Raw genomic sequence first — 17599 nt, forward strand, 5'->3', positions numbered from 1 at the left:
TGCGAGCCGACATACGCCGAATCGCGATTCCGGCCAAACATGGTCTCGGAAAAGAGGTCACAGGTCAAAGGTCATTTGGGTCAGGGTCATGAAATTTTCAGGGTAGGTGTAAAATTGATCAATGCGAGGGTACTGAAAGTTTCGTCGCGATCGGCCGCTTTTTACGCGAGTTATTCGCGAAAAACCATGGGGGGTCCATCCGACCCCCCCCCTACACGTGCGAGGGTTAACATTAGTTTTGAGTAGAGATAGCCAACTTGGGGTCCCTGGCTTCCATTTACCGGTTTGGGCACTCACAACATCGAGAATCGCTTTAATTCGGATATATATATAATATTAGATATTATATATATATATATTTCAAACTTCAGATTTCGGATTCTACGGGCTAATGCATTTGAATGCCTCCTTAGAATTTGTGACTCAGCGCGATCTAACGATTTTTTCACCTATCTAAAGCCATCGGTAAAACGTGGTGGCATATACTGCTTTGCACCAACGTCTGCGCGCTTTTAGCATGCCAAATTATTGCTTCCAAATGAACTTACAGTGGAGGTCCCAAAAGTAAACAAAGTAAAGTCCAATATCTTGAAACCAGTGAATATTTATCGGTGAATTTGGGAAATATAGCTTTTTGATCTTTCTGAATCACGGGCCATCACTTTTATGCCAGTTCGTTAACTTTTAGGAATTATTTTCTTATCGATTTGACGACCTTTCAAACGCCGATTACGGTTTATTGTTTATCAATATCAGAATTCAGAATTCAGAATTCAGATTTATTCAAAAGAAGTCCACTCACCATGGCTTTTCACTCTTTCACGTCAGTTACAAGTACAAAAAGTACAATATGTGGGTTAGCAGCCGAGAGCTACACGGGGAATGTTCAAACATCCCTCTCAGCAGGACACGGAAGTCCACTGCGGGGCACATGTTTGTTTGTGGCGATCTCGTAGCAATTCACATGAGCATTTTTGAAGTGAGTTGGGTACTACTCCTTAGTCTTCATCAATGCGGTTACAAGATAGCATGAAATGATCATGCCTACGTTAATGCAGAAATGGTTTGGAAGCACGTTAGATTTGATAGCCTCCAACCGTTCGGTACTGAACAAAAATGATGCATGAAAACGACCCACAAATATGACGTGTCACGAAACAGGTCAAGGGGTACTTTTGGGGCGCTATATAGAGTGCACCGACACCTGTTTAAGACCATCCTCGGGGGTGATACCTCCAGCCCCGGGCCAGTCGCCCCGGGTGGCCGGGAGTCGGGACTCGGGACGAGTTCCGTGTCGGAAGGCCGGCTCGGGCCACGCTGAGCCAGCTGAAGCGGCCGCCGGCCTCGTTCAAGGGCAGCGGCGGCGGCGGCAGCGGCGGCGCGTCCTCTGCCAGCGCAGCAGCTCACCGGCCCAGCGGCGGCCAGTGACGTCACCCGCGCCGCGGAACTGGAATTACCCGGGGAGCCGAGCCGGGCCGCCGTCCGGAGAGGGACGGTAGGCAGTCGCCGCCAGTCGAGGTCTGAGGGGCGGGGAGGCAGCTGGCGCGAGCTGAGAGAGCCGGGAGAGAGTGAGAGGCGAGCAGAGTGCAGAGAGCTGCTGGAGGAGAGCAGCACCGGATCCCGTCAGGATGAGAGCAGGTGAGCCGCGCAGGAGTGGACTGGGAAGGTAGCGGCGGAACACCTTCAATTAAGGATGGAGGGGGCACTGCCGACTTTTGGTCCCATTCTTTCCATGCAACACCCATAGGACTAATGTTAAAATGCAAAAATTAAAGGGGCGCGGTGCCCCGGTGCCCTCCCCGTTCTGCCGTCTATGACTGGGGAGGGGTGGGCTCGGGAGGTCGCTAGGGGTTTGACGGGGATGTGTTTACATAATAACGTTTTACATGTTCGTTTTCATGAAGAAGCTGGTTTACAGTGTTCTACTGCAGCCAAGTATCAGACCTTTTAAGGTTTGCAAAAAAATGTACCGTGTCAAAGCCTGCCTAAATTGTATGTTTGAAGCAATACAACTTTGATAAAAAAAAACGATCTAACAATAAGTTCAATAAACGCAGCCCAGTGAGCCCAATTGAATCGTTTTCATCCGTAAGAACCATTATGTGGTAGGCATTACCGAACGATTGGACTCACTCCATTTAGCTTTCCTTACTGGTTTTGGCTCTGAAGCAACCCATCTAAGCTTAATTGCTTAGGCAATTGAGCATAGGCTTTGTGCACACAGGCACCCCCAGACGTAATACTAGGCGTTAGATAGGTGTCGAAGTGACGTAGCGGTCAGACATAACTTACATCGCTTATAGAGGACCCACAGATAAAGGTTTGTGTTTGGCTGGAAGTAAAAAGCACGACGTTGAAGATTAAATGAAACTGTTATCGACCTTGCATTTTAGGCTAACGGTGCTGTATGGATAAGCCAAGGAAACAACGCCCTCATCAATAAATAAGCCTGGAGTGCCCTACATCGGAAAAAATGGCTCCTTTATTAAGCCATCCCATGGTTCCAACATGGACGCTTAAGTGATGAAATGTGTCAAAGGCCCAAGCAAGCATACGGATAGTCCGTACGTGCAAAGCACTTCAGTCACAGAAAGATAAAAGGAACTGCATCGATTCAAAAATCCAGACGATGCAATGGTTTTCCGTGCGAGAAGTAAGCTATGGATGCACGTTAACCATGTTGCACTTAGCCTAAGACATAGAGTAGCTCAAATAGCTCAGAAAGGAGCTAGGGATGAAGGATAAAGACAAACTATGCATAACTTAGCTTAGTTATCACTTAGCGATACCAGTTAGAGTATCACTTAGCGATACCGGGGTCCCCTAGCGTTCCATTGAACACGGGCGATGCATCAGGCCAGCTTACCAGGTATATAGGCGGGTCAGGCTCCCCTCGGTTAGGTCATGCATATAAGCGCCTTTAGGTATTGAAAACTGTGTCACCGCTTGGCCCCTTCTGAACCCTGACTATGAAGAATGTAATTTCTGAAGGGAATGTTATATGTATTTTAAAAAGCTTTCATGCATTTCGTTGTGATATTAATTTGGAATGTATATCGCTTTGAATGTTGTGTACATGTTTCAATCAATGTACGTTGACAAGGACATAACCCATTGATAAACAGAGTTAAACAAAGTGAACGGATAAATATGGCACATGTCAAATAAGTCAGGTTTACACTACTCACGAAGATGTGTTGCCTAAGCTCCCATAATGGAAAAGTAAATAAGTAACGCTAGAATAAGTACCTATTTTTCACATGATTTATGTCTAAGGCATGTCACGGTCGATTCGGCGAAGGCTTGTTATGAAGTGGCGGCTGACCTTGAATAAGAAGATAAGAAATTAGACAGCCCCCAGCTTAGATTGGATTATAGCCTTGCGGCTCAAGGAACCGGCTGTTGGCTCGACTGCAGTGTAATGTGAGGGCTGTGCTGTGCACAGCTGGCCTGAGCTGTGCATTAAGCACTCGGCGAGTTATCTGCAGTAAAAAGGCTCCACGGTAGCCGGGACAAACCGAGTTGGAACTTCTCCATGCCAATGTAAATTTGTTGTAAATCCTTTTATGTCTGCTCCCGTTGGAACGTTTGAAAACAGATGCTGTCGTTTGATGGCTTCATGAGCGGAAAAAAATTGGGTGCGGGAAATTTGGCTACCATGCATAGTTATTTTTGGGTTCAATAATATCCTGACCTGATAATTCAGAAGGCTACGAGGGCTTCAGAGGGCGTATTACTGATTTAATATCTTATGAATGATAACACGCTATATTGCGTGTCATTTCGACCATCGTACTGGCGAAAATATAACTTCTCGTAAAAACGATCGCACTAGAGATATAGGTAACGGACAGTGACTGATGTTACGTTTCGAGAAACCCATGCCATAATTTATATGCATAGAAATTACGCCTTGGATATTCCGATATGCACGTCTACTGAAAAAGGACATCAGATAAAGACAATATGATGCATCGGGAACTATTGTGAATGTTTCTACTGTACTTTCAGGCAAATGGCTTACAGATTGAATTTCAAGTCTCATTGAATAGCGAATGAAAGCATGGCAATGCTTAGCTCTGTGTGATGCTGTGCTCTCGCCCGATTTCCCCTTGCTCGTTAACGCAAATTACAAAGTCGTTTAGAATTAACTGTCAAAGTCCTTGTTGATAAGTGGCCCTTTGCATACGCCGGCGCCATTAACTTCAAACGTTTTACCCGGTGTGTCGGACGCGACTGGAGACCGGCGGTGGCCGATCTGGGAATTCCGAGGGCACCGCGGTCTCCGCGGCATATCCAAACAGACCTTAAGCACTCAGTGGACTCGGCGGCCGCACCCAGATAATAGTCGGCGGCATCGAGCGAGCTGACAGATTCTCCGCAAGGCTTTTTCCATATTATGCTGATTGTGTGTAACCGGTGCGACCACCGAAGTACCGTTCGGCCGTCGAACCATTCAAAGTGCACGGTCGGACCTTCCGTATGTACCATGCAAGACTTACGGGCAGGTGGCCATGGCCTGATTGTCGGCTATTGAGATGGTGCTGCTGAGTTCCGCTGTCATCCGCTATGTCTGATGATAATGTGATTGGAACTCAGGTCCGGAGCTGGAATAACGTTCTTTGGCTCTGTCATTCGTGACATATGTGGCAATTCTTTATACGGACTGTGCAATGTATAAACAGTGGGTGGTATAAAGAGAAAACGTCAGTATTCATGCACCATTACATAGGCCTCGTAGATGTTCTGGTTATTCACTTGTGGTTATCGACTCATCTGTGACCATCTGTGTTGCGGCAAAACAGTACCCTGCACCGTCTCCCCATTTCTCCATAGTCTCCCCACTCTCTCCTGGTCTTCGAGTGACGCTCGATATCCTATGTTGACAGGTGCGTTATTGGCTGTAGCTGCGGCTGCCGGCCTTCTGTCCATGGCAGCGACAGCGGCGTCAAGACCTCGCCGGCAGCTGGCCGCCCAGCCGCGACCCCCCTCCGCCGTCGACGAGGCTCCGCCCTTCTCCATCACACAGTCGATCCTACGCTTCACGTCGGCACTCGGTGACCGGATCGGCGGCGGCAACGTGGTCATCTCGCCCTTCTCAATCGTCAGCGTGCTGAACCTGCTGCTGCTGGGAGCCGCTGACAACACGTACGAGCAGCTGCGACAGGTGCTGCAGTACCCGTTCGAGTGGATGGACCTGCTGATTCACCAGCAGAGCGGCATTCAGCTTCAGTCGCTGCGCCGAGAGACCCGCGGTGTCAACGTCCAAATCGCCAACCGGATCTTCACCGACTCGGCGTTCGCGATTGACAGGGAGTTCGCGCGACAGGCGCGTGACTTCTACCAGGCAAGTGGAGCAGCTCCAGTTTGGTAAGCACCCAGCGGCGGCGGCACGACGGATCAATCTGTGGTACGTGACCACACCAACGGACAGATCGAAAAGATCTTCGACAGCCCCCGCCGCGGAACACACGCATGATCGGCGCGAACGTGGTGTACTTCAACAGCTCGTGGCAGACGCCGTTCGACCCCGCCGACACCAAGCCGCTGACGTTCACGCTGGAGCGCGCAGCCAGGTGTGCGTGCCGATGATGTTCGCCGAGCTGACGGTGCCGTTCGTCAGCTACTCGCGCGAGGGTTTTGCGGCCGTGGCGCTGCCGTACGCCGGTGCCGAGTACGCCATGGTGGTGCTGGTGCCTGACGGCCGGAGAGCAGCCCCTGCGGAAGCTGGAGCAGCAGCTGGCCGGCGGCCGGCTGCAGCGCGTCTTTGACGACATGCGGCCCAGCCAACCTCTCCGTGTGGCTGCCGCGGTTCAAGATGCAGTTTTCGCTGGCGCTGCGGGACATCCTGCAGGAGATGGGTGCCACGGACCTGTTCCAGGAGTCGCGCGCCTCGCTCGGTCGGCTCTCCTCGGACCGGCAGCTGTTCCTGAGCGAGGTGCTGCACCAGGCCGTCATCGCGTGCACGAGGCCGGTACGGAGCGTCGGCGGTGACCACCACGCTGGTCAACCGCGACCGGCTGGCCACCACCTTCCGCGCCAACCGACCCTTCCTCTTCGTCATCCGCGACAACAAGACGGGCGTGCCGCTCTTCTACGGACGCATGCTGCGCCGAGGAGGGTGTGCCTCGACCGGCCGCGCGGACAGACCTGCAACGGAAGGAACCGTCGCAGGCCGGGGGCCACCAGGTTCTGAACGGCTTGACCCAGAGACAGATATGGAACGAGAACTGGCCGGTGGCAGCCGGGCGGGGCTACTACCTCTGCGGGTGATGACATCGCATAGTGCGGCGCACATCCCCGCGGGACGACGACGACCCACTGCCCCGATAGAAGATCTGTCTGGCCCAAGGTGACAATCTTTTGGTGACGTCCGCCGGCTGTCACAGACTAGACAGACACATTGTCGGTGTTTCGTGCCGCATAATGTGCCGCGAGGGAGTTGTTTTTAGCTCGTGCCCTCCCGTCAATTTAAAACTTTTATATCTGTTTCCCCACTTAAATGGCAATCCAATCGGGCCGTTAAACTTCGATGGGTGTAGTAAAGAAGACAGGAATTAGCGCAAAATGTGAGAAGGAGCAAGACATCACGAAATGGATAGCGAAAATGAAGCGTTTAGACACACAGGATGTTAGAGAGCCAGAGTCATTCTTCTCTGCTGAAACCTGCCGACGTGTGCTGCGACCTAAACGCTCGTGATAACACTAATGATGCCTGGCATGGCGCTGTGTGCCGGTCTTACCCGTGTTGAATGGCAGCCCGTACCACGTGGTGCAGACATATTGCGCGGAAGTGCCGTTTTAATATCGCTATTCGGGTGGAATGGATGCATCGTGTTTCGGAGTGCTATTTCCATGTTACATCTCAGGTGAGTACAATGTTTTTCATAGAGCAATACATGTCTGCCCTGAACAGGTGTGTGTTTGGAGAGGTGTAAGACGATGGAGGTGTGGTGTCTACTCGATCGGGATGTCACTGACCGACAGACGCAGCCAGCGCGGCGGCTGGAATCGTATGACTTACCAAACACTGATTGTGTGGTACATCTTTGTAAGAATGCATATCCCACTGACAAAAACATCCTCGCCGTAACTTCCACAGCTTAGACGAATCGATCAAGGCTCATTTAATGATTTTAATTAAATCATAATGTTAGTTACCGAGACTGACCTTTATGACTACTGCAACGTTTAAATGTGACATGGTCCGTTCAGCCGCTTACCGGATTTGGATCTCATCCGGTGCACGCAGTCAAGTTAATTGGCTCAGAGTCCGATTAATTATCTTTCCACGCGAGAAATATTTACCCTCTTGGGACAATTTAATCCTGATCATCTGATTTATCGTGGATGTAAGACTCCATATAATCCAGACCCTTTTAATCCCTCTGTCTGGACAGAGACCATGGTACTAATCAGACTCACGATTCCTTCAAAAAAAAAAATGTCGGTAACATGCAGCCGCTCGCATCCACTACCTATTAAGAGGAACGGAGCGTGGGAAAGTGCAAGCGTCCATCGAACACTTGATACTCATCGTTCATATTTTATTCATCTTGTCCAGCCATTACGTTTCCTCCATGGCAGCCTGATGCTCTGACTTCTTAAGCAAATCTGCTTGAGCTACGAACTCAGTGCATCATGCCAACTTTTATCATCGCCATCCTAAAATGGAGCCTACATTCACAATCCTAAACTCCTAAATCGCGGAAGCACATTTCGTCTTGAGCGGATGCCGGTCGGCCCGGCTTAACAAACGAGTGAGGCGGGCATTCGATCGTGAGCCGTCCTCCTGCTGTCGAGCCGATTGAAAAACTCGACCGTGCTGGGCGAAACTGTGAGTGTAAGCTGCGGAACCGACCGCGGTACGTCCATGAACGGATAATATCTGACTGATTCACATCTTACCCCACCGCGTCTGACGGTGTTTATAAGGAAATGTTTGTGTTATTGGAAATGAGTGCGCGAAGTACTTATGCATCGCTTTCATGGAATTCCCGTTTTGCTATTTCCTCTAGAAGCGGCAGTTACGGAAATTTCGGTAATCGTAAACCGAGCTCTTCCGCAAAAGTAAGCATGTGAGGTTGATGCTGGGTCATGACGTTAACATTCTTAATGATGGCAAAGGCTTTCGAGCAATATTGAAACAAAAATGGATGGATAGTGCCGGTGCATTTATCATTATCAACGCCTTTCGGCAGGGGATTAGCACGATTTTCATGAAGATAGGTCGAAGCTGATACGGAGCGCTGCCCAGGGGACGGTCGCGTGACCTGCAGATGGACTGACCTCGAGTGATCGACCTGGTTAGACATTGACCGGGCTGCCGGCGGCCCGGCCCTGCCCCCGATATACCGCCGTCGGCCGGGGCTGACGGACGATGCGGGCCCATTCCCGGCGGCTGTGCGGGCGAGCCGCGGAGCATATAGGGGTCGGAGGAGGGGCGGACGCTTCAGTGTGTCATCATGAGGACGCCGGAGCTGCTCGTGTCGCTGCTGGCTGCCGTCTCGGCACGGAGGGAACAGGGCGGTGTGCCGCTCAGTCACGACGTGCAGCGGAGACACAGCGGCGGCTTCGTGCCGATCCCGGGCTACCCCGGGCACCACCACGGCAATGGGTGAGTGATGCGTGCTTATTTAATGCATATCTACATCATATAAGGCCAAAGGTTCTCTCGAATTTCATGACGCACCGCAGGCTTCAGCTTCACGTTTCATTTAAAACGTGCTTGCGTCAAATGCCCTAATATATTTCATTGTATTGGTAGGTTATTATGTTCATACAAAGACGGTAGATGGAGTAGCGAAGCTTAATGAGGCCTATTCGCACAATGTTTCACAGACATTGCGACAAATGCATGTCGTTCATGCTTATTGATAACTAAGAAATTTGTTCTGAATAATATGTTGCATCTATGGAAATTACACGCTGAAGGCGACAGAATGTCACATTATCGAAAGGAATGAATCCGGATTCATAACCCTCGTGGTTGTATCACGTGCATGCATGTCCACCAAAAAGCCACAACGTTTCGACATATGTAACCACATGTCAACCGTACCTGGCCGTGAAATGTATAGCGACTGATACGGAGAAATGTTTACCATCGTCCTTCCGCGTGAGCCAGTTCCGTGATGTAACACTCCGTGACAGTCACGACTCACGCCCGCCCCGATCGGTGAATCAATCTCACGCTCCAACTAATCCGAATCTATTCTCCGAGCAATACAGGATGTCTTTGGCCATGTGCGACGAACATGACAAGGCAAACGTTCTCGACCTTCTCGTTTTACGTCGCTTCCAATGTCACATCGCGATACCCAATGTCGGATTCGGACGATGCCGGTGGTATTTGGAATTTGCTATGTGGTTGACGTGGCTTGTTATCGGTGTACGAACATGTAGTTTCACGCGAAAAAGGGAAACCGGGCACCTCACCAGTAGTCGATCTGATAAGCTCGCATGGTCACACAGTCACGAAACTCAGCAGTATGATTTATGAGGTTACCATAAGAAGCCTGAAACGGCGCGCTAAAACGCTCTGCCATCTATTGGTTTCGCTGTTATCTACTTCCTACAGTAAGAATGTTTCATATGCAATGAGTGTGATCAGAATGGGCCTGCTATACGCTAGCGGCTAGCGTTGTAACAGTGTATGTACTGCGGCACAGATGCTCTCGAGTGGTGTATTGCGGCACAGTATGCTCTCGAGTGGTGTAATGCGGCACAGCATGTGCGTGTAGTGAAAGCTATGATTTATGTGATCCATTTGGGCGGCGGAAGGCGATACGATAAAGATGCGATAGTGATAACGAAAGATAAATGTGGGGCCAAAAAGGTGCTGTTGGAGCCCGAAGCTGTGGAAAAGAGGGCACACCCTAAATTCAAGTTTATCGATTTATATATGCAACATTCTTGGATTTAAATTCCTCTTATTTCTTGCCGCATAGCTCAGAACGAATTTAAAAATATATATTTTATTGATGTGAGGAAACGGTGAAAGTGAGTGAATTTTGGAGGTTGGGGTCGTATATGAATTCCCTTGAATCCGCCAGTGTGTTTGCAATGCGTTGGTGGACTGCGTGTTGTAGCTTTAAAAATGCAAGTTTTACTTCGGGAAATGCTCCTTAGCCTAATGTTTGGTCATAGCCTTAAAATATCGTTACTGTTCCTATAGTTAGAGAATCCGTCTTTCAAGGATAACCTGTTTCTAAAAAGGGAAATACCGGTTCAATCTAACGAAAAAAGCCTTCGGACGGTATTTCGCATTAGTGCAGATATCTATCATTCCGCATCCCAATGTCCCTTCGTTCTATCAGTTATATAAATGTCATGCAATCATACCGTCGTTCTCGTTGGTTCCATCATCATGCATTTAACTACGACATCTCGATCATCATTTAACTCTTGGTTTAGGCTCATTACGCTAGTTTATCATATTTTTACCCACTACTTCATCGAAATTATCATTTCATCAAGCTCATCTTATTATCCCATCATCCCATCACCCGACCGTCCCGCCGTCCGGCCGTCCTAACTCCTAGCCGCCTAGCTGGACCCGGAAGAGGTCGTCGGTCGGCAGCGGCCGGTCGAGGTCAGCGGTGTGACAGCCCAGTACCGTCTGACACACGGCACGGCAACGTCCGTGACTTTGTCCAACGTCCAACGTCCACTTGCCACCGTCTGTCACATGCTGAGCGTTGTCCTCGGTCTATACTTTCAACTAACTATCCACCGTCCATCGACCAAAGTCAACGGTCCTCCGTCTACCGTTCACCGTCTACCCGTCAGCTAAGAACTGTCCGAAAGCTGCTAAGTGTTACCGTCTGCTGAGTGTTGTCGTGAGCCGTCTGCTGAACACTATTGCCGTCTGCTCAACAGCCTGCCGTCTGCTAAACGCCATTGCCTTCTACTGAACTCATCTGCCGTCTGATGAATGCTTTCTACCGCGTCTTCTAAACGCTAATGTCTGCTGAATACTACTGTCGTCTGCTGAACGCTGCTGCCGTCTTCTGAACGCTATACTGCCGGCTGCCAAACACAGCTGGCCTTGGGTCTGACAGTTGGATGCCTACCCAACCAGCTGGTGGGATGGCGGGTCGGCAGACGCTGCAGTTATCTCCCGCCGATAGACACGACTTCAGACGGTATACCCCGCCGGCCGACGGGTCGGCAGACGCTGCAGTTATCTCCCACCGATATAGACACGACTTCAGATGGTACACCCCGCCGCTGAACGGGCCCAAGTCGCCGGGAAACCGGCAGTCTCCGCGGGGGGACTGGAAAAGGCCGGTCCACCAGCCAGCGGCGGTCGAGGCCAGCGCAGATGACGGGCCTGCCTCGGCGCAATCCGATTAGAGCAGAGGCAGTAGCAAAGACTGACAGAAGAAAAGGCTTATATTTTGAGGATGACATTCGTTCGCATGGTGTTTCGATGACAGTTCAGAGTTGCATGCGACCTTTCAGTTAATAAAAAAAACGGTTGGAAAAACGGCAAACATTAATTCACCAGATGAATCTACAAGTTTCGAACTTCTGAAATATTATGTAACATAGGAGTGGCTTTACCAATGTGTTAGGTTAGTTTGGCCAGTCGTAGCCACTTCACGACACAGTCGTTGCCGGCTTTTTGATTATGATCGGCCAATGGGGCTTTGCGCAATAAGCAGTACCAGGTTCTGCCGCCAGATGTCTCACGAGTCGATTCAGACATGGCGCGCGGCGCGAGGGCCGCTTGCTGCGTTATTATTGCGGTGGAGATACGCGGATCTCCGAAAGTTTTTACAATTATTTACTGGTTTCCTTTAAAAAACGGTCGTCATTGTGGATTAAGACTACAAGATATGGTATATGATGCCGATGGACTGAAGAAATGGTCCGAGCTCACAAAGAAAGCGTGGGCTGATGTGTTTCTCCTATTGATACTGGCCTGCACTGTGAGCTACTGAAATGTTGGCCTGAGGAAAATTTCGACAACTTGCTTAAAAGCTTTAAAAGAGCCATCACTTATTTGTATGCCCTTTGAAGTTCCTCTGGCTCGTGAGGTAGAGTTAGAACGTTTAAACGGAGTATTCAACTTACTGCACTGAAAAAAGGAGGGACAAAATGACCGAGTAGGGTAAGGTGCCTAATTAGCGACCCTTTCCGATTTGCGACCTACCTCCCTACAGGAAAACTGGCATGAGAAAACGGGGTAAAAACATCGTCAAAAGGTCAGCCATACTTTGGTTATCAAATTTAATTATTTTCCGGTCGTCGATGTTTCTGGTGGGACGTTTCAGGTGAGTTTAAATAAAAATGACGAGTTTCTTATCCAAAACGTGTGTGTTTGGGCCCTCTCTGATGAAAAGCGATGCACATTAGGATGATGCACCTTTTTTTATTCTGAATCGACATTCCTTTTTTAATTGATTGCCGCTTTCCCATAGTGAATCGCTCAACTGTGCACAGCATGGCGTTAAAAAATGTGTCGCCATCACTCGAACTGGCCAATTTTGCATAAACCGTGGCTACGAGGGTGAAGCGAAGCGAGCGGAGCTCGCTTGTATTTCCTATTTGCGCCCGACATGGTGGCAAATAGCTCAAGAAGGGAAAGAAAGGGGAAAAGAGAGAAATGAAAATGAGGTGTTCCTGAAGCTTGCAATGTGTGGCGGGGGATGCCAAATGTCGTCACTGACTGCAGGGGTGCCGAATTCAGCGCGGACCTCGAATATCATACAAGATAGCCCGCAAAATTTGGGTTTCCGCCTTCTTTTCGCCTTCGGTGCATCACGCGATCAGTTTTTACTTACGTAAATGTGTTGGATAAACGTTCCTGTTCGAATGATTGAGTGCTTTGCGTATAGGTTACCTTTTTTTAGATCATATTTCATCTTTTCAGGCGTCGCATTTTTTTGCCATTTTTAATATGGGGAAACCCATAGACTTATTAGCGACCCTCCCCGGTCGCTAATCGGGAAGAGTTCCCTATTAGCGTTTTTTTTTGCAATGGTTTGCCGAAATGCTCACTACAAATAAGTTAGTGAATATTGGGGCAGAAAATGACTATATTTTAATAGAAAAATGAACGACCTCTCCGAAAATCAAGCCAGTAACACAGTGGCACCCACAGAGCGTGAGCAATGACGGTTCAAATTAAGGGGGTCGCTAATTAGGCATCTTACCCTACCCGTGCCGTCGATGAGCTTAAATGATCCGTCGAATGATTCTTTTTGACACGGAAAAGTTTCTTTTTTTTAATAATTTTTGACACAATGAAAGGCACAACTTTGCTTTTGCCAGCGACGTGTTACGCTCTACCGACTCTCTAGATCAATGGGATCGTGAGTTATTGACGAACAACTCTTGTGACCAAAGTGACGTTAAAAATTACGTACCTAACGAAAGGTCGACAATGCAAAAGTGAAGTATATGACCTTGCAAAGAGTGCATGAAATCACAATGCCATGTGATTGAAATAGTTTTAGATTATTCCCGGTACCAGACTAATAACAGTATCCATATTTTCCCATTAGCTTACCTATGAAGTAAGCTAATGGGGTCACGTGAGGTCATGTGCCCGACCTGACCTCATGCGACCTCTAGAAAACATTTGGCATGTGCAAATGTGAGACATCCGGAAAATAGTACGTCCTATAGGTTTCATTATTCTCCCTGTGAAAATTCCTCTGGAACTGAGGCGGTGCGAAGTTGCGACATCTGAGGACCATGCAGAGATTCACTTATGACGTCATAGTTCAGTCAACTGACCTAGCCTCGAAATGCGGTCGTTGTCACAAGATCCGCCTTGAATGAAAGGTCAGGGATGTCAAGTTTCAGTTCTCTATCGCCTGTTGTTTCCATCTATCGCAGGAAAACCTATGGGGAGGGAGCCGCACCCGCCCCTCTCGGCCGGAGAGGCACAAAATAAGCGTCTCAAAGCCTGAAAGCAAGGAAAATACCCCAAAACTTATCCAAAGCGCTATGATCTTAGCTCCGTCCGCCTGTAAATCACGCAAAACGCATCCAATGCGTCGGCCGCCATAGCCACTACCGAGGCCGGCGTGTCCGGTTCGCTCGTGCTGCCACCTGTCGGCCGGGCTACATTGAGATATCCCCATTATTCAAAATTTATGAATTTACTACGATGACGCACTATATTCCCGCCTGACCCACCTCTCTTGTGTACCCGCAGGTACCCGGGAGGAGGTAGCCAGGTACCGGTGTACCCGGGGCCCGTGTACCCCAACCCGCCGCCGTACCCGGGTCACCACGGCGGTCCGTACCCGCCGCCCGTACCGCACACATCGGTACACATCGAGCCGGAGAAGATCGTCCTCAACTGCGTGGTACAGGGGTACGCCTCCACGGTGAGTCGAGTGGGCTTCACGGACCTATCATGAAGTTAATTCCCGTGATCACTATTGACCAGCACGGGAGAATGCGGGATACTGCTCGAAGGAAATCGGTGCAATGTGGAAAGTACCATGAAACACCCCGCCTAGTGCCTAATGTTCCTAAGACGTTCCTTGTCTTATTTCCTTTTCTTCGTTCCACCGTCATCGAGCAATTAATGCCTCCTTTTATCGGCACGTGGCAGTTTAAGATAACAGGGTGATTGTTTTGTTCTGAAATCTGGTTATTTCTTACTATCTACCCAGCGCCTTTTTAGAAAACCAAACGAAACATTCAGACTGATTCGAGTAAACGTTTGAGCATTCGCATAGTAAAGTACATAACCAGTGGGTGGGAGTGACAACCATTTCACGCATTAAAAATGCATTGCCATTTAAGTTTTAACGGAACTACATAAATAAAGGGCACGTAAACGCCGTACATTCATAACTCGTAGATGTCCGGAATCACACACCAATATCACAATTAACAAATACATTTTTGTTCGGCACCAACCGGTGGACTAGCAAAATTAATTCGCGTCGGGGAGGAGGCAGCCTTGGGATATCAAAGAACCGTCCAGCGAGCCGCGAACGCCAGCAGTGCGAGTTGTGCGACTCAGGTGTACGGATGTGTTCCCCGCGGCCTGCATAACTAGCATTGCATTCTCCACGCTTCCCTCTCACTGCTCTCAGCGTGACACCGACCCGTATCAACAATTCCCAACCTACCCCATGGTTCGGCACACTGCTGTTTTCCTTCACCCCCAGTCGCACCCCATCGGCCGGTGGTGATGTCGTTCTCAGAAAGGATACCTATTGGATAGCTCACGACCCACAGGTGGGGACTCGATGGGTAGCTCTGTACTCAGCAAACTTTTATCACTCAGCAGCTAACAATTCAGGCCACATGGCCCACAGCCCGCATTCCTCTGTCCACACCACACAGTCCACAAACCAAAGTCTACACCACCTATCGCGTCTCTCCACCCAACACCGGCCCCGTCCCTACCGTGCCGGCGCGGTGGCTGGGCAGCCTCTCCGGTGACGACTGGGGAAAACCGGCGGATGCCCGCCCAAGGCTACACACCCAATGTCACAATTACCTGGCAGCCGGCAATTTGGCACCCTATTTGGAGTTCCTGAGCGGCGAATATGCCGCATCACGTCACGTCGGAAGGTCACCTTCACGCGAACAGTCGCGCCAGGTATTTGTGGCCGTACCCCCGGGCTCACACGGTGCGTAGAAGGAGAGAAACTACACGACCGAGTGCTCTCGCGTGCTCGGACTGTGTTTTCCTCCAGGGCATTGCGATACGTATTATGCAAGCCGTCTTTACATAACGCGACACTTCATGCGAAATTTATGGCGGGTTTTACCCCAGTGAAGGATGATATCCCACAGAAGTGTGAGAACTCTCCCGTCTCCAGTCTCCAGTCTCGAGCCTTCAAAGATCTGCCGATGAACGGACCAGACTCGGCGCCCCGAGCTGCTTTGAGCCCCCGCCTCACCCCCTCCCCCATTCTCAGTACGTGACCCCGTTCCGTACCCTCGCGGGGAGGGGAGGGGGCAGAGGCACTAGACCGCGACCACTCACTCACGGCGCGACTGTTGACGGCACACACACGATTGTTATCGTGCCTGCTTTGTTTCCGCACTGGATACATAAGGTCGCTGCGTGGCGCTGTCAACCTGGTTCAGTAGATTCAAATACGTTGAATTCGGCCCTCGATGAAGTCGTGAGCCACGGGCGAAGCGGAAAAATGTTCTCGGAAAGCCAGCAGAATCCAGGCTCAGGAAGCTATCCATGGTATCGTTCCCTATTCACTATGTTCACTATGTATCGCGCCGTTAATACCTATGTTCGTTTTCGACACTGTTTGACAAAGCTTTCCTGTGCCATTATTACGAAATGTTTCCAACACAAAAGCTGTCTTACCGGTTAACTATCAATGCTAATCACATTGTTTCCTTCTAATTACAGCTCCTCCCCCCTTGGTATGCGCCTGTCGGTCCCGTTCAGAGTCCGTCCCTGCCTCGCTCGCCGCCCGACCCCACTGACCGCCCCCTCCCACCCCTCTCCTCCGGCAGCCGATCCAGTGGCTGAAGCCGGACGGCCCTGGCCTGGTGGCGGAGGGCGGCGCCCCCGACCCCACTGACCGCCCCCTCCCTCCCCTCTCCTCCGGCAGCCGATCCAGTGGCTGAAGCCGGACGGGCCCGGCCTGGTGGCGGAGGGCGGCGCCCCCGACCCCACTGACCGCCCCCTACCTCCCCTCTCCTCCGGCAGCCGATCCAGTGGCTGAAGCCGGACGGGCCCGGCCTGGTGGCGGAGGGCGGCGCCGTTCTCTGGGACCGACGGCACATCCTCGTCGAGAGCGACGTGTTCGGCGGCGGCCGACGCTCGCGACTCGTGCTCTCCTACCCTCAGCCGCGACACCTGGGTGTGTACCAGTGCCAGGCCGGCAGCGCCGCCAGCAGGGCCTTCCGCGTCGGCGGGGACGAGTTCGGCAGCGGAGGTTTCCAGCCGGTGTTTCACGCTCGCAGCGGCGGCTCCGGTCAGATCCTGGCCGCGAGGGAGCCCGGCTCCGAGCCGGAGCCGGAACCGGAGGAGAGAGGGAAGAGCGAGCCGCTCACCGAGGCAGAGGAGCGGGAGAAACAGGAGATCATCGAGACCATCAAGCGTGAGATAGAGGATGTGGAGAACGCCGTGCGCAGCGCCCGGAGCCTCTGAGCGGCTGCTACACCGGCCGGCGGTGGTGAGGTCATGGACCTCTACCACCGTGACACTGCAAATAACGGGTATAAAGGCGTGCGCTTGGTAGCTGGAGCATTCGGTACTAGGGCATTTGTGTGTTTAGTGTCATGGGATGCAACAATTGTCAAATGCCTTGAAAGTGAATGCAGTATAACATATGTAAGGTGACAGATTACCATGGATAGTCCGTCTCTGGCTGCCCATTGCCCATCTCTTTACGTTGATCCGGACACTTTCCGGTGTCGGTCGGGAAAAGCGGTGATGTCAGGTAATCTCTCGTTCTCCCGGTAGAAGGGCATCGGTGTCGGGTATGATCTCACAGCCCACTGGTCGGCCAGGTGATATCGATCGTGTGGTTAGAGTCTGATGGGGTGAGGTGAAGGTCAGCACTTAGTGAGACGGATCCGATGAGACTGGGAATTGATTACCCATTACTGAGAGCGCACGCAACACAAGTTAATGCACATTGCC

The 17599-nt window shown here is 50.7% G+C and overlaps 2 protein-coding genes across 3 annotated transcripts; both read left to right on the forward strand.

The window, feature by feature from the left end:
- Positions 1-1620: 1620 nt before the first annotated feature.
- LOC122381911 lies at positions 1621-7415 on the forward strand. The gene is made up of 6 exons (XM_043366697.1): positions 1621-1638; positions 4890-5347; positions 5577-5693; positions 5819-5900; positions 5971-6152; positions 7401-7415. Exons 1-6 carry the CDS (start codon positions 1629-1631, stop codon positions 7413-7415), a joined length of 864 nt encoding a protein of 287 aa, XP_043222632.1. The 5' UTR covers positions 1621-1628.
- A 1032-nt stretch (positions 7416-8447) lies between these two features.
- Positions 8448-17377, forward strand: LOC122381867. 2 transcript variants are annotated; one of them, XM_043366598.1, is made up of 3 exons: positions 8448-8617; positions 14174-14348; positions 16661-17377. In XM_043366598.1, the coding sequence occupies exons 1-3, from the start codon at positions 8466-8468 to the stop codon at positions 17102-17104; spliced, it is 771 nt and encodes a 256-aa protein (XP_043222533.1). In that variant the 5' UTR covers positions 8448-8465; the 3' UTR covers positions 17105-17377. The 2 variants fall into 2 exon arrangements, with proteins under 2 accessions (XP_043222533.1, XP_043222531.1); XM_043366596.1 differs by having other exon boundaries at positions 8465-8617; positions 16658-17377.
- The last annotated feature ends 222 nt before the right edge of the window (positions 17378-17599 follow it).

Source organism: Amphibalanus amphitrite, unplaced genomic scaffold, assembly GCF_019059575.1.
Source record: "Amphibalanus amphitrite isolate SeventyFive unplaced genomic scaffold, NRLGWU_Aamphi_draft 000129F_arrow, whole genome shotgun sequence".
Classification (NCBI taxonomy): domain Eukaryota; kingdom Metazoa; phylum Arthropoda; class Thecostraca; order Balanomorpha; family Balanidae; genus Amphibalanus; species Amphibalanus amphitrite.